The 20,032-nt window shown below is 45.6% G+C and overlaps 1 protein-coding gene across 4 annotated transcripts in view; it reads right to left on the bottom strand.

Annotated features, from left to right (window-relative positions):
- Positions 1–20,032, bottom strand: part of LOC102061906 (discoidin domain-containing receptor 2) — a 65,492-nt gene that overhangs the window by 13,787 nt on the left and 31,673 nt on the right. For all 4 annotated transcript variants that reach the window (XM_074556015.1, XM_074556013.1, XM_074556014.1 and 1 more), the window contains exons 3-11: positions 18,305–18,407; positions 15,664–15,892; positions 11,140–11,287; positions 10,448–10,553; positions 8,692–8,878; positions 4,566–4,812; positions 3,227–3,319; positions 2,588–2,745; positions 2,157–2,352 (exon numbers count right to left, since the gene is read on the bottom strand). In XM_074556015.1, coding sequence (XP_074412116.1) covers positions 2,157–2,352; positions 2,588–2,745; positions 3,227–3,319; positions 4,566–4,812; positions 8,692–8,878; positions 10,448–10,553; positions 11,140–11,287; positions 15,664–15,892; positions 18,305–18,407 — 1,467 coding nt within the window. The remainder of the gene's footprint in view (positions 1–2,156; positions 2,353–2,587; positions 2,746–3,226; positions 3,320–4,565; positions 4,813–8,691; positions 8,879–10,447; positions 10,554–11,139; positions 11,288–15,663; positions 15,893–18,304; positions 18,408–20,032) is intronic.

Raw genomic sequence — 20,032 nt, 5'->3', positions numbered from 1 at the left:
TCCCTCAGAACCAGTCTGGCCCAGCTCCCACTCCTCCCAACCCCACAGCTCTGGGAATTTGCTGCCTTGTGCTGAGGGACACCTACACGGGACAAGTGGGAAATAAATTTGTGGAGAATTCTCAAAGCCTCATATATACATATATATACATATATATACACATATATATATATACACACACATATATATATACACACATATATATATACACACACATATATATACACACATATATATACATATACATATATATACACACACATATATATACATATATATATACATACACATATATATACATATATATATACATACACATATATATACATATATATACACATATATATACATATACATGTATGCGTAGTATCTCACATGTACATACATTCATAGTGTGCATAGTATCTCACATAGTATGCATCTGTATGCAAACTTTGAAATCAAAAATACTAATTAAAAATACCATAAAATAAACCAGATATTACTAAAAGAGAAATAGAACTAGAAACGAGTTTCAGAATATAGAAATAAAGAAATATATGATAAAGAAATAAAAAAAAGAAATATAATAAAGAAATATAATATAGAAAAAGAAAAGAAATATAATAAAAATAAGAAATAAAGAAATATATAACAAATAAATAAAAAAGAAATATAATAGATAAATATAATATTAAAAATAAATATTATAAAGAAAAAGAAAAGAAATATAGTAAAGAAATAAAAAAGAAATATAATAAAGAAATATAATATAGAAAAAGAAAAGAAATATAATAAAGAAATAAAAATAATAAAGAAATATATAATAAAGAAAAAAGAAATATAATAAAGAAATAAAAATAATGAAGAAATATATAATAAAGAAATAAAAAAGAAATATAATATAGAAAAAGAAAAGAAATATAATAAAAATAATAAAGAAAGAAATATATAATAAAGAAATAAAACTAGCTACTTTACAAAAATAAAAAGATACATTGTGCTAAGACCCACCAAGAGTCATTTTAAATTATTAGCTTTAAAGCAGTTACAACACAGTAAGCAAAAGCAAAAAACGCTTATAATGCATTAGGGAATAGTTACCTTCTAATTACAATTATGACATCTATATAGTCACCCTTCACATAAAATTAAAATAAAAAAAGAGTTTTTAAACCTCAGTTGTCCAATCTCTAGGTCAAAAAAGGGCTTAATCCAACAGGGACACACTGCTCTGTTTTACAGAATAATACCTGTGAGCTGCCAGCAAATTCCTGCTCAACACAGCCTGTTCTAGCCAGCCATGGGAGCTACAGGTCCTGCCCGGGCAGGGAGGCAAGCCTGAAGTGATTTTCTGTTTCTGATTTATCCTGAGTACAATCAGTTCCCATTACCTGGTGCAGGGATGTTGTTTGCAATGTCAAACTTGCTCTGGGTTCCCTCCTGCAACAAGACCTGGTGGAGGTTTCCATTTCCCATGTCCCTGGTAGCAAACTGCCCTCCCTCTTACAGCTTATTCACACAAATATGGAGCAATGCTTTAGAATTAACTCCCTGCAGGGTCAGTACTACACAGAACATTTGTTCTGCTTCAAATTCACACCCTGGCTCAATCCAGTCAGCCTCCCTGGGTAGAATAATGCTGGATCTTAGCAACTTGTCAGGGTGAGGAATGCAGCACTGCCCTTCCATTCACTGAGTACCAAACACTGTTGGAAACATTCCCTTCTGTGGGGGTCCAAAAGCTCCCCAAGGGCTGGAAGCCAGGACAGCACAGACAATTCCCTGCTCTATTTCCTCCTGGTGTTTCCACAGGAATTTCAGAGCCCTGGCTGCAGAAAAAGGTGTTAAAGGTTTTCTCCCAAGAGTGCTGCAGGCAGCATCTCCACAAATGTGTGATTGCTCTGACTGCCCAAACCAGCTGCTCAAAGATGACCTGGGTAATAAATAAACAGTCTTCAAATCAAACAATAAAAGGCCAGACCCTCTAGTGGGCCTGCTGCTCCAGCTGTCACAGCTCCATGCCAAGAAGTGCCAGTGTTCCACAGCTCTGCCTGAGCTCCCTGGGTTATTGCATTGCACAGGAGCCAAATGGACACTGACAAGTGGCACATTTTACAATCTGACAGAAATAATAAAAGAAGAAACATGCAACTTTCAGAGACTGATGATGTTACCTGAATCCTCTGCACTTTGAGAGAGCTCTGGAAGCTTCTGGAGCAGTGTAGCTGGCTGGTGGTACTCCAAATCCAGTGGGAAAGCACGTTCATAGGTGGGGTTTGACTGGTGGATCTGGGTCTGGTTGTTGGCAATGGTGTAGCTGTAGAAGGAGAGGCGAACGGTGGCATCCTCCTCCAGGATTCGACGTGGGGCCTGCAAGGAGGGGAAAACCAAACCAAAACACTGAGGCAATGCTCAGCTGTTAAGTAATGCCTTGGCTGCAACCACAGCAACTTCCAGTAATATCTTGGACAGGGCTGGCATCCTCCCCTGCTGTGACAGCAGCTTTAGCCACTCCATGGAGCTGTGCTTTTCACATTGTTCTGAGCTCATTAGGGTTAATGATTAGTTCTGGGCTTGTGTCTACAAAACAGCCCCATTGTCTTACCTTTTCCAACCTTTTTTGAACATATTGCTTCCAAAGAATGATGATTATAATCATCAGGAGCAGCAGAATAATAGCCACAAGGCAGCCCACGAGGATGGAGGTGTTGGAGTCATCTGCCTTCTCCCCTATCCAGGTGCTGGTGACAGAAGATGTGGTTCCTGCAATCACAGAGAAAGAGAATCTGGGGTTAAAGCACCAGAGGTTTTCTGTGCCAGCAAACTCCCTACAGCCTGGTAGAGAAAAGATCTCGGGCAGCTCCCTGAACATTAACACCAGCTGTGTTCACATTTGCTCTTAACAGAAATTCTCATTTTGAAGGCTTAAAGAGCTAAGAGCTGTGCAGAGAACTTCTGCAATCAAAGATTGCTGTGAGCAGAACAGATTCCTGCAGTGGATCCATCCTAGAGCAGACAGTGCTCAGAGTTTCACTGGCTCCACACAAGTCCCCAGCCCACGTTCTGGGGCAGCCCTGGCCAAGCTGAGGCTCAGGGACTGTCACATGCTGCCCTGTGCACCAGGCACTGATCAGGCCATCCCAGATCTCCAGAAATGGAGGGAAATACCAAATAACCTAGGATATTCCTGTGAAATTCCCCAACACCTGAGCCCCTGGCATGGCCAAGGGACAGAATTCCTTACCCCAGGTGCCCTCAGTAGCGTTGTGCTCTGTTTCCAGGAGCTCCGTGGTGCTTGTGGCTGCTGTGACAAAACTGGGATTCACACTCTCCATGTCTGTGGAAGGAAGGGCAGAGTGTCAGCCCAGCAAACCCTCCCTGCTCCTGCCAGCATTCCCTGCAATCCCAGCCCAGCAGGAGAGGGCTGCTGTTCAGGCAGCACATCAGGAACAGCAGGGGCTGCTGTCTGCAAGGTAAGCAGCAAGCAGCACCCAGGGAATTCCTCCCTCAGGAATGTCCTCTCACTACAGCTGATTAAAGACTTTGGAGTAGAAAGCTACAGCCACACCTTTCCCTGTCAGTCCTGGTGGTTGTACAGCTGTGGGAACCCAGGAAATTCCTCTGGCTGCCCTGAAGGACTGGAGACCCTGCCAGGCCTTGGCACAGAGCCCAAGACCCCTGTGCCTTTGATTTAGCCCTTGGCAAAAACAATTACCAACCCTTATATGAAGGATTACAAGCCATGACAGTTTAAATAGAATGATAGTGAATAGTGATAGTGATTTATCACAGGGTGAAAAAGTAGATTTTGGGGTCCTTAGAATGGGGGTTCAGGAGGCAAGATGGCTAGATACCCCGAGATGTCGGAACTCAGCACATCCCTTTGGATGTCCAGAGTTGCTGAGAACCTCATTGGGGGGCTCAGAGACCCTGGCACACTGCCCAGAGCACCTGGGGATTTGATTTGACCCCTGGAGCAAGTTACCAGCTTTGTATGAGGACCTGAAAGTCACACAGGTTTGAGTGGTGTAATAATAAAATATTCACAGGGTGAAAATGTAGATTTTAGGATTTTTGGTATGGGGGTTATGGGGACAAGATGGAGGAATCTGGGAGTGTCTAGTCCTTCTTTCTTCTTCTTGTTCTTCATTTTCTGCAGTGATGTTGGCACTTTGGGATTGGTTTAGAGTAGAAGTGCACTGTCTAACACAGGTGATAGGTATTGGGAATTAAGTGTAAATATGTTATATGCAGTTTGTAGTATAAAAGGACAACACAGTGCCTGTGGCTGCCCTGCTGAGCAGATCTCGGCTGGGCAGAAAGAAAATTTTATAGATAAGAATTAATAAACAACCTCAGGACCGAAAAGTGAAGAGTCCAGACTCGTTCTTCAGCTGCATGGGCTGAAGCAAAGACACCCTGCACATCTGGGGCAGCAAATATCAACCAAAACCCGAGACTGAGACATAACCTCCTCCTGCCCCTGTGCAGCCACTGTCCCACCCACCCCACAGATCCTGCACTGCACAGCAGCTCCTGTGCTCCCTGTGCTCTCCAGGAGTGCCTGGCTGTGGGAGCCTCACCTGACTGGAAGGAAATCTCGCTCATCATCATCCAGGTGTCAGCGAAGTAGAAGCGGCACAGGATGGCCTTGCCCACGCGCTGCTGCAGGGGCACAGTGACAAACCTGGCACTGGGGTTTTTGTCATCCAGCACCGTGGCCACCCCCACGGGCTCGGGCTCCCAGTCTGCGATCAGCCTGGGCTTGAACAGACACTCCACCCTCTGGAAGATCTTCACCCCCTTGGAGAACATGTTGTTGCAGTGCACCTGGGAAGAGAAGGGATCCATCAGAGAGGCACCTAAATCAAGCCCCCAGGGTGTATCACTCATGAAAATTTTCCATTCCCACTATCTCCCTGTATGAATGCAGAATGAGTGACTTCTTCCAGTGTGCAATGAGCACTCTGGGCAAAAAGCTGTTCTGAAACAACTCTGAATTTTACCTGCAAAAGCTACATTAATGGTCAGATCCTGGCAGGCTCTTCAAAAGACCCATATAAAAATCAATCAAGCAAACCCTCGACTGATTAATGAATGGTTAACTTTTGATTAGTACAATTAATCAATTTTGGGTACCCTTCACCCCTTAATCAAGGGTTACCCAAAGTTGATTAATCATACTAATATAAAGCCTTGCAGACCAATTTTCTTTGAACATTTAACCTAAGAAGGGAAAGGAAAAACACACCTAAACTCTTAGTCTTAAAAACTTCATATTATTTGAATTGCTTGACATAAGTAGCTGGAATTGTTAGGCCACAAACTGAACTTTATCTGAACTACATGGCTCTGTTCTGCAAGTCAAAGATGGATTGGAATGAGCCCTGGAGCTAATAATCTGATCATGAACAAAAGTAAAGATGGATTGTAGTGAAACTTGTATGCAACAATCTGATCATTAATAATAGTTAGAATAACAAAGCTGCAGCTTAAATATTACTCAAAGATCAATAGCTGGGGTGGACAGCCCATAGATCCTGGTCTGTGAACTGGAACAAGCATGTTAAAAAATGAACTACTGAACCCACCAAATCCCCCACAGAAACCAGTCTGAGAGGCAATGTGGAAACAATGGTACAGCAGCCATTTGGTGATGAAACAGAGAAGAGCATGGAGAATTCCAGACCCTGATACTGCCCTTGGATTCTTCTTCTGTCCCCCCTGGCATGAGGGGTCCCAGGGATTTCTTTGTCCTTGGACCCTCTCTTGAGGGACCAGCTCAAGCTATGACATATCACAATTGATCTCTGCCATTAGATGAGAATTGTGTCTCAAATTTCTCTGCATTTAGAAAATTTTAGCAGTTGCAGCCTAAGCTAATTCCTTCCAAAAGCCACAAACCAGGACAAACCCAAGCAGTGAGACAAACCCCCTGACACATCCCTGCTCTGGTTGCACACCTTGAAGAAAACTAAGGGTCTGAGTTTTAGGGAAATCATCATCTGTCCCATTTTCCTGGTGGCTCAGTACCAGGTTGAGCTCTGTTATGCTCAGAATCTGCAGTTCTGTTAAGCTCAAGACCACCATAGCTCAGCACTGTGGCCACTGACCAGGGACCAGCAGAAATAAGGTGACTCAAAGCCTTCAGCATCCCTCAGCCTGCTCCATTCCCACAGCCACAGTGGCCCAGCCCCTCCCAGAGACCCCAGGAATGATTTCCTGGTGACTGTGGAGTATTTGTCACTGTGACAGCAGCAGTTCCCAAATCCCTACAGCCCTGAGCCCCATTAATTGCTTGGCCTTTCTGAGGTCCTGCAGTGAAGCACTAATGAGGACAACAGGCCTGATGAGCAGCAAAAAGACAAAAGGAGGGTATTTGCATGTAATTAAGACCAGATGAAGCTGAGACAACATTATTCAATAAGGAGAAGCAGCCATTCATAAGCAGGCAGGAAAGCCTGATGCCTGGAATATACAATTTGTGCCTTATTTGGACAGGACTTGGATTTGTTTCCATCCTGGACTGACACAGAGACATTTTCTATTGCAAACATCTCCTACTAAAGTGCAATTTTACAGCCTGCAAGCCTATGCAATGCAGTTGCAATGTTACTGACATTAATTTTTAATAGTTTATTGGATACTGGGAAAGCTCAGAGGACTGGGATAAAGCTATCAGATAAGAAGATGCAAAAATTATCCACAGATCACTTGGCCTGTACAAAAGAAATGCAAAGCTGAAGGAGGCAACATTCAATAAATAATGAAGATTAATTTATGCTAATCAGAACAGCTTTTTAATTAGATGCTTGATGAAATAGCTCTTCTTATGATCTGATATGTTTGGTTTATCAGGATGGTTGTGTTTATGAGACAGATTTTTGGAAGGCATCTGTCCCCAGTTAGCATAGTGTGGGCTTGTGTATTATATTAATTTGATTAAACATTATCAACTAGTAAGTCTTACAAATTTTAAGGCAGAAATTCTTCTCCTTTTTTCTAAGAGGAATGCATTCCTAAAACAAAATTATTTGCTGCTTTTTTCAATGGCCTGAGGGAGACAGCAGAATCACCAGCAATAAAATAAACTAAATAGGAGGGAGGGAGGGAGTTTCCTAAAATAATCTCAAGGACTGACTCATGTCAGGGCAGTGAACTCAGGGACAAAATCTAAGTGATGCTTTCCACACTGGACCTTTATCCTGGACACTAATAACTTGGAACTGATTTTTAGCATGATCCCAAAGCCTTAATGACCACTGGCTCCCTCTCTCTTGGCTTGGAGGATTAATATCATCACAAGATTCACAAACAAAGAGGAATCGTCCAAAGGCAGGAAATTGGTACCATTCTTTTATGCAATTTGATGGAAAGCCTGAATCCAGATCCACATTCTGTACCAAAAAGAGTAATCAGCAAAGAAAAAAAGGATTGGGTGACTGCTCCAAAAATGACCCTTGGTCTCACCAGGAAGGCATTGAGAAATCTGCCAGCTTAGTTTACTGAAGCAAAGATTAAAAGAGTGGTTTAATCATGGTTTAGAAGCAGAAGGTTCCTGAGAAGGCAGGGCTCTTTTTTTGCCAGCAAAAGCAGGCAAACAGCCAAGGGTTGCAAGCTAAAAATAGACAAAATAAAACCAGAGTAAGTAACCACCAAAACAATTTACTTAAGGATGTGGTGGGTTCTCCTTCATTTGAAATCTCTACAAGAAAAGCCACCAATCCTTTTTAAAAGATCCTGCTGTTTACTACAGACTCAAAGTTCAACTCGTGCTTTTCCTGTGTGCTTAAGTAATTTCCCACAGCACAAGCACAGGCTGAGGCATCCACAGAAATGTCTGGTCAAAATGGAAGCACAGCCACGTTCCTTTACCTCAAGGGTCAGTAAATCCTACATCCTAAATCCATCTCAGCTGCCTAAAAACTGCTTCAGGTGTCTGCTTTTTATTCCTTCAAGCCAAATACTTGAGAGGAGAACCTGAGGGAGGAGAACCTACAGGGAGGAGAACCTGAGCTCTGAAGAAGCAAGTGCTCACCTGCTTCACCTGTCTACGCTGGAAAACTTGGGATTTCTCCTGCTCAGATTCTGGATACAGGAGGCACTTGAATTGGGAAGAGTTTGTGGAACTCAAAATTCTTCCCAATTGGGAAGAGCTCTCTTGGGAGAGAACTCTGCTTTGGGAGGAGTTCACAAGGCCAGGTTGGATGGGGCTTGGAGCAACCTGGACTAGGGGAAAGTGTCCCTGCCTGTGGAAGAGGGCAGAGCTTTAAAGTTCTCTTCTGCTTTGGAAGAGTTCACAAGGCCAGGTTGGATGGGAAGAGTTTTGGGAAGAGTTCTCAAGGCCAGGTTGGATGGGAAGAGTTGGGAAGAGTTTTGGGAAGAATTCACAAGGCCAGGTTGGATGGGAAGAGTTGGGAAGAGTTTTGGGAAGAGTTCTCAAGGCCAGGTTGGATGGGAAGAGTTGGGAAGAGTTTTGGGAAGAGTTCACAAGGCCAGGTTGGATGGGAAGAGTTTTGGGAAGAGTTCTCAAGGCCAGGTTGGATGGGGCTTGGAGCAACCTGGTCTAGGGAAAGGTGTCCCTGCCTGTGAACGAGGGTGGAGCTTCAAAGTCCCTTCCAACCCATTCAATGCTGCTGCTCCAAAGGGGCAAGCTGGGAGCCCCCAGCCCCACAGGCTGTTCCCTGGAGAGGGATGAGGCTGAGTTACCTTCATGGAGGTGAAGTTCCTGGGACGGTCAAACTGGAACTCCATCTGCACGGCGCCCGTGCTGAAGCTCTCGTTCCTCCAGCCCACGTAGTCATAGCCCGGCCACACGCGGTACTGGTGGCTCTGGGTGAAGTCATCCAGCCCCAGAACTCCATCTGTGAGCTGGCCCAGCCCTCCATACAGGTGCCTGGCCAGGGAGAACCAACAATCAGCCAAAGTGCCAGTGGGAAACCACGTGCATCTTTCAACTGGTACCAGCAAAACTTCTATTTTCCTGCTCTTGACCCATCCTGGGCAAGAAGTCACTCACTGCTCTCATGCAGCACCACCTGGATGTTTTTTCAGCTGGGATTTTAGCACCATTCCCAGCTTGGGAAAAGGCAGAAGTTTTTGCACTGCTGTGAAGGACCAACAGCAAAGCTGAGCTACAGGCAGAGCCTTGGAGAACAAAAACAGAGACTGTGGAAAATGACACTGTGTGCTCTGCCAACAGAGCTGGAGCTGCAGCATCTCACCAGCATGGCAGGAACACTGCTCCATCCTCTGCTGGGGGAACCTGTGGGGAACATCCTGCAGGCAGAAAGGCAGGGAAGTGGGAAGAGAGACCATGGGCAGCTCATGAGCCACAGCCAGGCCACGATAATTTCTGGCATTGCTCCTGAGAAGAGTGTTACTGGCTCTTTCCAAGGCTGCTTGGACTCCTTGCCAGGACCCTGCCTCACCCCACTCCTGTGTGAGGGTGCAGAGCCCCTCACAGAGTTTCCCAGCTCTGTTTCAGAGTAGAAGCTGCCAGTGTGGCACAATTCTGACCCCTCTGCAAGTCCTTGGCTCTGCACGTGCACCCCAGGTGAGCCCTCCTGTCACTACAGCACAGGTACAGGTGCCTTTGAACTGCAAGCCAGGATTAACAGCTGGAAGAGGCACATTCCTACTTCCAGGCCAGTTAGGCATGTGAACTACAGGTTAAGTAGTTTCAAGGAGTCCTGGGCTAGCAGGTTGGGTTTTGTGCTTACATCTGCAGCTCCCTGACAGCCCCAGGGACCAGCAGTCCAGCAGGCCCAGGTTCCTACGTCAGTATTGAACAGCTACATGCAACACCTATTCTGTACATAAAAACCCTTTTTTTAAAAACATCCAAGCTCTACTGTGTCAGCCCAGCTTGAAACCAACAGATACCAATATATATCAATACATTGTTACCCAGTATTTTCCAACGTCCTACAAGCATGAAGAAGTGTTTGGTGTTGCCATAAGGTAGGAAAATCATACAGAAAGGCTTCATTAAAATCAAACCTGCTCTCCTTGTCAGGCTAGCCCTTTGTAAGTCCCTGTGTGAAAGCAATCTTAGTGAGAGCAGTTCATTAGCATAACAATTTATTCCGGAGTGAAAAACAACTTATACCTGTATAAACTATTTTTATACTGTTAGATAGTTGGGTTTTTTTTCTATCTCTCATAAAGGACTTTTCCTGCATGTACACACCGAGGGTTGGAGTGACCAATCCATACAGAATAACAACTTGTTACTGACCAATATAGTGATTGGCAAGAAAGCTCCTGATCAATGGGACTCACACATGAGGTCTGCAAAACTGTATAAAAAGGAGTTCTGTGAATAAAGATTGGGTTTTTTCCACCATGAAAAATGAAGTCCTGTGTGATTTATTCCAATATTTGGGATACAAGATACCAGTGACAGGGTGAGTAGGAGAGAATTTGCACAGTGACAGACAGAGAACAGGACAGCTTCTCCCACCTGCGTTCCTGGTAGCCATCGTAGGTCGAGTCATTCAGATAAACAATGGGGAAGCCAGGAGCTGCTATTGTCCCTCCTTCAGGGATGCTGTAGGATGCCAAACCATCTGAAAAACAAGGCCATGCACCTCAGAAATACAGCAGCAGCAGCCTCCCATCACCTGTGTGTATGTGACATTTCTGTATGTGACACAGACCAACAGCCGCAGTGCCAGGGGTCCCCTCTGCACACCTGGGGGGGGCAGGGGAGCCCCAGGCAGAGCTGCTGGGGAGGTATTGTAAATCAAAGGCAACTCTGACAAAGGGGAGAGAACAATGAGGAGGACTCTATGGATATCAGAAGGCTAATTAATTACTTTATTATACTATACTATATACATTTCATCTAAACTGAATCTGCCAAGCACTCTGCACACACCTGCTGACACTGCACTGAATCTCGTGGCTGTCACCCAATAGCCCTAACACACACCCACACATGGCCCTGACAGGCCCAGGAAACAAAACATCTTCACTTTGGATAAACAATCTCCATGCTGCATTCTACTTTGGCACAACACAGGCACAGCGAGTGATAAGAACTGCGTTTTCCCTTTCTCCGAGGTTCAGAGAACATGAATCTCAGAAATCCCTGGGAAGAAGTGTGCCTTGCTTTTCCCTGTGGGGAGGAAGGTGGCAGCAGGGAGGGCTCACCGTGCCAGACGCAGCCGTAGAGCTCCACCCTCATGCACACGGTCATGGGCGCCTTGGTGACGGGGATGAGGCGCACGAAGCGCGCGATGATGGGCGGCCGCAGGTCCTTCAGCACCACGTCGTAGGTGTCGGTGTTCCCTTCGATCACCTGCAGGACACACAGCCTGAGCCTGCTGGAACCCAGAACATCCCTCTGGCTGCCCTGTCAGGGGGCTCAGAGACCTTGGCACAGAGCTAAAGACACCTGTGTCTTTGATTTTACCCCATGGAGAAAATCACCAACTTGGTGTGAAGATTTACAACCCAGGAGAGTTTAAGGAGAATGACAGTTTGTTGCAGTGTGATGTCATGGTTGGCCTCAGACACCCCGGCGTTTCTCCCTGAAGATTTCTTCCCCAGGTGTGTCAATCACCTCTCCTTCCTCCTGCCTCGCCCCCTCCCAGCACTGTCTGTCAACCCTGGCATTCCAGAAGGCATCGAGTGATTGGCAGAATTCAAAAGATGCCCTCCACCCCTGGGGGGCATTGGGCCATCCAGGTGTCGTCTGTCCCTTGTCCCTCCCCTCCTGTACCTGCTTGGTGGCTCCCTGCCCCTCTCCCCGGGTTAAAAGGAACAGCAACCACGGGCTCAGGGAGTTCTGTTGGAGCTGCTGCTGCATTCAGAGGCCTGTGGGCCAGAATAAAGCTCTGGATCCAAACCCTCCATCAGAACCCACTCCTTTCCTTCACCATTGCCTTAAAGCTTCTCCACAGAGGGAAACCTGAGGAGCAGCCCCTGTTATGGGGGGAAGCTCCATCCCAGCACCACCAGAGCTCCTGCAGGCCTGGACTTGCCCCCACGGGCCAACTGCAGCATCCAGCCAGCCCAAAGTGTCTGTGGGGTGAAACATCACACACCCAGCCAGCCCAAAGTGTCTGTGGGGTGAAACACCACACACCCACAGCCCAAAGTGTCTCTGGGGTGAAACACCACACACCCAGCCAGCCAAAAGTGTCTCTGGGGTGAAACACCACACACCCAGCCAGCCCAAAGTGTCTGTGGGGTGAAACACCACACACCCACAGCCCAAAGTGTCTCTGGGGTGAAACACCACAGTTGCCACTTTTTGGTCAAGCAGCAAGGGCCACACAAGCTCAGACACATCCCATCTGGCTATATTGGTAATTATTACAATAATAGGTAGTTTGTCACAGGATGGAAAAGTAGAATTTTGGGGTTTTTAGAATGGGGGTTCAGAAGCCAAGATGGAGGGATTTGGGCCTGCCTTGTCCTTCCTCTTTCTTCTTCTTAGCCTCCATCTTCTGTATGATGGCAGCACTTTTGGATTGGTTTGGAGTAGAGACATACTGTGGGGTGATAGGTATTGGAAAATTATTGTAAATAAAGTACATGTAGTTCTTAGTATAAAAAACTAACACTGCCCTGAAGGCAGTCAGTGTGCCATGGACCGACTTGCTAGACTTGCAGGTCAGAAACAGAATATTTATTTTGTTATGTTTATTTTCTGTATAGATAACAGAAAATACACAACCTTGAAAAGCACAGCTGAGGAATCCTGACTCCTTCTTCGATTGCAGGGATGGGAAAAAGAGACTTTCCAACACCTCAGGGTCATCTCAACACCAGAGACTTTGAGACCTCTCCCTTTTATTATTGAAGGGATGGCTCCACAGTCAGGCTAATAATGATTTATTGCTCAGATAAACTTCAGTCTCAGAGGCTCTGAGACTTACAAGTGCAAGCAGTTGGCCATAGCTCGAAGTGGTCAAAAGTTCTTCAGTACAAGACAATATGTAACTTTCTAATCCAATGGACAGCTGCCACAAAGTTTATTTTGCTTTTTTAACCTATCACCTTTACTTACTTCTACTGCACTGCAGATACTTTTATCCAGTGGGCTATTATCACATGTACACAGATATGCTTTGATTATAACATCTAAATTCTTAGCTTGCTCTGTAAAATTACATCCCCACATTATAAACCCTTCACCATCTTATCAATACAGTTCCCTACATTATAAACCCTTCACCATCTTATCAATACAGTTTCCTACATTATAAACCCTTCACCATCTTATTAATACAGTTTCCTACATTATAAACCCTTCACCACCTTATCAATACAGTTTCTCACTTACTTCAGGCATATTCTTACTTACTATAACTATGTAGTCATAATTATAAAAATATAAGTTTATGATTTTTCTACTTAATGTCTGTGTACTTTATTTTTACATCAATCCAAGCTTCTTCCAAGGTTGCAGATCAAACCCTTCAGTGCCTGTGGAAGTTTGTATCTCTCCATTTCCCACACTCCCTGTTGTGGTGCTGGCCAGCAGAGTGATGCTCCTGTGCCCCCTTGTTTGGGACTGGGAGTTCCCAGGTGGGATCTGCAGGTGGGAGCTGCTGCTGCTCCTCCATGGCTGCTGGGGTGTGAGGGGTGCTGCCATTTCACCCCTGCCCACTGCAGACCCCCCCAGGCAGCTGGGGATGAGGTGTGAGTGGATGTTGCAGAGAGTTCTGGTTACTGGATGAAACCCCTTCCTGCAAGGCATCCATGGGTTCCAGCAACAGGAGCAGAGCTTGCCCTCATCCTCTGCTGGAGGGTCCTGATGTCTTTTCTGCACAAGCCAGGACAATTCCAGAGGTGCTGCACTTGGACTGAGGTGCTCAGCATCACCTCACCCACCCCATGCTGCAGTGCAGTGACAGGCAGGGACCCTCAGCCTTCCCCTCAGCGCCACCATTGTCTGGGAACTCTCCACTGTTTATTTTGACTTCCCCTCCCATCCCACAAACAGCTTTTGTAGCACGCACCAAAATGTGAGGGATGGGCAATAAAATGGTAATGGCAAACAGCTGATCAAAGGTCTAGGTGGGCAGATAATTCATTAACAAGATAAAAGCTGTCACCAAATACTGCATTGCAGACCCTGCTGGGACTTCCAAAGCACCCTCAGTGCAAGAAAACAACACACCCAGTACCTCTCTAGTCTGGCTTTGGTCTTCAGGCTCTACAAGGCAGCCTGAGGCAGAGTGACCAGGTCAGACAGCTGCAGGTGAGAGTCCCAGGGGAATTTAACAAAGGTTATGAACACAGCCCCAGCTCTGTGCAGGTCTGGAGACAGCATGAGACAACTGTGGTGAGCAGAGAAGCCTCTGAGTGTGGCTCAGCACATTTCCTACTCTCTAAATTCCTTCCTCCTCAAAGTCCACACACCAAACACTGCCATCAGACACCCAGAAACTCCTTAATTCCCTGCCACCCCCTCCAATTTTAAACCCTAAAGCAATCATCTGCTTGGCAGCTTCCAATTTAGAAACAAGTGTCTAAGAGAAGGACACCCATGTGATATTTGGAACTTGCACAAACAGGTAGTGAAGAGCCACAGCTCTCCTGATTTGGGGGATCAGGTCAGGGGACATGGACAAAGCAAGAAAACTTCAAACACCTCTTCAGAAAAAAGCACCCTTGCACCAGCTCCACAGCAGAAGAGCAGAGAATCCTGCCCATCTTCTGAGGAGCAAAGGAGGTGATGCACCTTGTGTAGCACCTCCACATCCTGCAGCTGCTGCTCCTGAGTATGCCCTTACTCAGGGCCAGGAAAACCAAACTGTGTAAGAGAGAAACCCAGCAGGACTTTCCAGTCCTGGCCACTGCTGAGCCCACTTCTCTCCACATCAGGAACAATGCAGGGCTGCTGGATGAGACCAGATGATGCACAGCAAGCACAGAACTGAGCAGAGCCAGGATGGAGTAGAATGCATTGGTATCTCAGGTTACAAGGTGTAGCTGGCTGTGTGTTCTATCCCCATCTGTCAGAGCTGGGGCAGCTCTCTGCTGTCCATGGGCAGTTGTTTCTTTCTCTCTCCCACAGCCAACCCTCCCTCCAGGAGATCTCTGCTGTCCATGGCCACTGAGTGTCCCTGCAGGGCTGATCCCATTCCAGCATCCCATGGGGAGATGCTGCGCCCAGGGCAGGAGCCAAGCATTCCTACCTGGATCCAATCTGAGCCTGGCACAGCACAGCAGCCTTTGCCCCCTGCATTGCCAGAGGAGCAGCTTTCTGCTGCCCTGCACTGCCAGAGGGAGCCCAGGCCCATCTGCAGCAGCCCTGGAGCTGCAGAGGAAAACTCCCCCCTTGTGCAGGATCCCTGCTGCAGCAGAGCCACAGCTGGCACTGCAGGAGGGCTGAGCCCCCATGGATGGGGCTGGGACACCGCCCTGACACACAGGGGGCAGGGACTGCTCTGACTCTGGCAGTGGGGGTTTTTTTTGTTGTTTTGTAGTATTGCATTTTAATTTTAATTTTATTAGTGAAGAACTGTTATTCCTATTCCCATATTTTTGCCCGAGAGCCCCTTAATCTCAAAATTACAATAATTCTGAGGGAGGGGGTTTACATTTTCCATTTCAGGGGAGGCTCCTGCCTTCCTTAGCAGACACCTGGCTTTCCAAAGCAGACAATTACAGGACGGGGAGGCTGTGCCCTGCAGCCCCAGGTGCCCCAGGCTCACTCACCCTCCCTCCCTGGCGGTTCCTCCAGGAGATCCAGCGCTCCCCGTTCCGGCTGTAGTCGATGCGGTACGCGCGCGCAAACTCCTTGCCCGTGGCGCGGGCGTGCCGGCCCTGGGTGCCCACCAGGGTGATGAAGAACAGCTTGTGCAGGTCAATCTGCAGGAACTGCACGTCTTCAGGCTCCAGCAAACCAGCTGGGCACCAGGCTCCATCCCCCTCTTCCCTCTGTAACCTGAGGGGAAAATCACATGTGTTAAAAAGAGCCAGATTTATAATTATTAATTGAGGGGACAGGCGGAAATTTGAGGATTGAGAAGAAGCAACAAACCAGCAGTGGCTACCAAATGCCTCTGCCCTTTGGGATAATGGTCAGCTGAGACTCAAATCCTACAGGTTTGCCCTATACAGAACAGCTCCTCAGTCCCAGATAGCTTTCATTTATTACTTGGAGTAATTTTTCCCCCAGACATGAATTTCCACATTGATCAGAAACAACCCTGCTGCTCAGTAGGGAGCTGCTGGCTGCTCTGTAACCCCTTGCTGCTCAAGTGCAGCCTCACTGCTCCTAAACCCCACATGGTAAGGCCCGAACTTCAGCTTGACCACCTCCTGCAGCTCTACAAAGCTCAAAGATGAGCCATCTTAAAAACACATTTTAGCAAGAAAAGATCTGTTTGGAATTTTTCTGGGTCATTCCAATGCATATTTCACATTTCCTGCAGTCATCACAGCTGCTGGTGTAGGATGCTGCTAGGAGAGTGGGGGGAAGGTCTCTGCTCCTAAGCCGAACATAGTGAGAGCTGTAGTTGTGACAAATTTATCCGCACACCAAAGATGTGTGGGTTTTTTAGCACAGGGATTTCTTAGCCAACAGCAAACCCCTGAAGTGCCCTTGGCTTTCAGACAGCACCCCATCTCCAACTGAGGGGATCAGTGAGGGCAGCAGGGAAGGTGGTACCCAGGAGGAGACACTGAAGGTCAAGGCTCAGGCCAGAGAAGATTTTAACCTCTGGCTGGTCAGCTGTTGGTGCAGGACTTTCTTACACTAGAATAACAAGTAAAGCTCCAAAAAAGGCAGGAGGGGTGACTGGAGTGACAGGGACAGACACCTGCATGGGACTGCTCTGACCTCTCACCACATGAGGTCAGCTTCATGCCCTCACCCTGTGGGCATCCAGCAAGGACAGGATGGTAACAGATGGCAAGTGATGCCCAAAGTGTTTGCAGCATGGGAAATAAGCCACACTCAGAGGAAAAATCTCCCAGCTTTCAGACCCACAGGCTGCTCAAACACCATTAAAAACACAGCACACAGCATCACTGCTCTACCACAGACTAAGAAAAAATAATATTTGAGCACTAGGAGAATTTTATGATTTGAGAGCCTGAATTTATAATAAAAATATAAGTACCATAACCAATCTGAAATTTCGGTCTGACTTGCACCTAAGCTGTAGGAATGTTTGATATCACCACTACAAACCATTCCAAGCAAATTCACATTTACAACTCTTTTATGATACATCAGTTAATAGCTTTGAGAGAAATAAAATTACTCAAAAAAAATTAAAAGCAAAGCTTATGACAAAAACTGTAGGCTTCCTTGACAATGAAGAAAATAATTTAGCTCCTTGCTTAACAATTCCTTAACTCTGCATTTCCAAGGGTTTTGAGGCTGAGTGGGCACAGCCCATTTCCTCAATAGGATGCTGTTGAAAAGTTCATCCTTGTAAAGGATTTCCTATGATTTAGTTTAAAGCACTGCATGAGAATCCCAGGGGCCCTGTCCCTGGCTGACCTGTAAGTCACAAATCCTTCGGAGATTTATTCAGAGTGACTGAAAGATGGGCTCAGAGCAAGCCTGAGCCTGCAGCCCCATCCCCTGCCCACAGCAGGGCAGCTCCTGTGCTCCTCAAGGCCTGCTACAGCCGAGTCCCAAACACTGAGACACCACCACCTCTCTGGGCCCCCCTCCCACCACTTCATCTTCATGGAGAAGGATTTTTTCCCCTTAATATTTAACCAGAATTTCCTGTATCACAGCTGTGACCACTGCCATGGCCTCCTGGCCTTTCACTGTGCATTACCCAGGTTAAATACAAAAAGCAGCAAACAAGGTTTTAAGGGTGGGGGATCTTCTTCCTCCACCACATCTTGGGTATCTAGGGGGGAAAAAAAGTGTAAGAATGTGCTCTTTGTTGACAGAGTGATAAAACTATCTTTTGTCTTCTTAAAAAGGAAAAAAGCTCAAAAGTTTTTCTCTTTAATTAGTGAAAAAGACACCTCATAGAACTTTAGGGACTTCACTTTAAACTTCAGGATAGCTAATTAGGAGCTAAAAAGTTTTGCCTGAGCAATTTACTAGAAAAAAAAAAGAGAACAATAAAACCAATCACTTTTGTGAAGGGTTTTACTAGGAGCAAAAACCTCTTGCACCTTTTCTCAAAGAGTTTTGTTATTTTGCCTTTTATTAAAATTTTTCTGTTTCAAACACTACCACAAAAACCATCCTGCTGATTTGATGCCTTCTAAAGCAGCTGAGCTATCTTGGGTGTGATATAGATCTCAAAAAGCTTACAAGAGCTGGCTGGAGGAGACCCTTACACCAACAAAGGATGAGATGAGGAGGGAGAGGTGAACCCACCGTGCATACTGGGGCCCTGTGGAGTCGTACCACTGGCTGGAAGCTGTGATGTCCTCGTCCCTGATGGTGCCCTCGTGCATCCCCAGGGGGTAACGACAGATGGCTGCAAAGGGCAACACAGGCAAGCAAACAACAAAGGTCAGCGCTCATCCCTTTGAAAATCACCAGGCAAGTTTAATTAAAAGGCTGTCACATCCAGAGAATAAATATGGTAATGCTAAAATGCAAGAAGAATGCAAAAAAAAAAAAAAATTGAATGCAAAAGAATGCAAAAACAAGATAAATACGTCATAATTATCACAAATTGAAATTATAAGTGATGCGTTAGACTAAGTATCATGCAGCAGAGCCCAGCAAGGCAAAAACTTTACAAAGAAGCATTTTAAGAGCATGAAATCCCAAATATATTATTATCATAATATATATTATTATATTATATGATATAATAAATCATATAATATATAATTAATATTTAAAATTTTATTATAAAACATAGTATATAATATGTAATTAATATTAATAATTATATAAGACAATATAATATATAATAGATATGATATGTTATGTTATGTTATATTATATTATATTATATTATATTATATTATATTATATTATATTATATTATATTATATTATGTTATATTATGTTATATTATGTTATATTATGTTATATTATGTTATATTATGTTATATTATGTTATATTATATTGTTACTGTTGAATGGCCCCATTTTACAATGGGAAATTATTCATCAATAATGATGTGACATAAAAAGGAAGCTTTTGTCCAAGATTTTTCTTTCTAAGGAACAAAGTGGATGCTTGACTTGTGCTCAAATGGGAACAGTTATTGCCTTCAGCAGTGCAGATCCAGGGGAGAAGTTAAACATCTGTTAGAGATGACAAGGCATGGAAACATCTGCTCTGTCCTGGCACTGCAGGCTGCAGCTCCCTCTGACCCTGAGCCCCTGTCCATCCATCCTGCCTCATCCCAGCCTGTTCCTGCCCCAACTGGAGCCAGCATTTCACCCAGCCTGGGAAAACTCTCAAACTTGGTGCCTCCATGGAGCACAGACACACCTGGCTCAGGCCATGGATCCCCAAAAGCTTCCCACAACAGAACCCTGAAAACGCAGCTGACAAATCCCAGCTGGCCTCGAGGTTCTCTCTCTTTAAACATGCCCTGGAGTATCAGAGATGTTTGGGCAAACTCTAAATCTGAAGATTAGAGCAGTTCTGGCTGCCACTCCTCAGGCAGGGTACCCTGGGTGTCATCCAGGGCTCCCAAAATCCCAGGTGGGCTGGGTTGGAAGGGACCCTGGAGATTTCTCCTGCCACCCTCGTACCAAACCTGCACCCAGCTCAACAGGAGCTGCACTTCAAGGGTCCTCCTGGGTCCCTTCCAACTCAGGAGATTCTGGCACTCCATGAAATCCATTCAGCAGCTTCAGAAGCTACAGGACAAGACAGAGGGATGAAAACCTGAATGCTATTATCACTACACAGAATAAAGCACCTCAGGCTGAATCAGTGCCTGACAGATCTGATGTAGAAATGTTTGCAAACAGAGGGTGGGGCTTCAACAGGGTTTGCCTGCAGCTGTTAGGCACTGAATCAGTGAATGTGTGATGTGCTGAGCATTCCTAAATTACTGGGTATAGGAGATAACTGGTGAGGTGACAACATTCACTAATGAACCAGGTTATTTAATATTTAAAATATACAATATT

Source organism: Zonotrichia albicollis, chromosome 21, assembly GCF_047830755.1.
Source record: "Zonotrichia albicollis isolate bZonAlb1 chromosome 21, bZonAlb1.hap1, whole genome shotgun sequence".
In the NCBI taxonomy this organism is placed as follows: Eukaryota; Metazoa; Chordata; class Aves; order Passeriformes; family Passerellidae; genus Zonotrichia; species Zonotrichia albicollis.
This window is presented reverse-complemented; position numbering and strand designations above follow the sequence as displayed.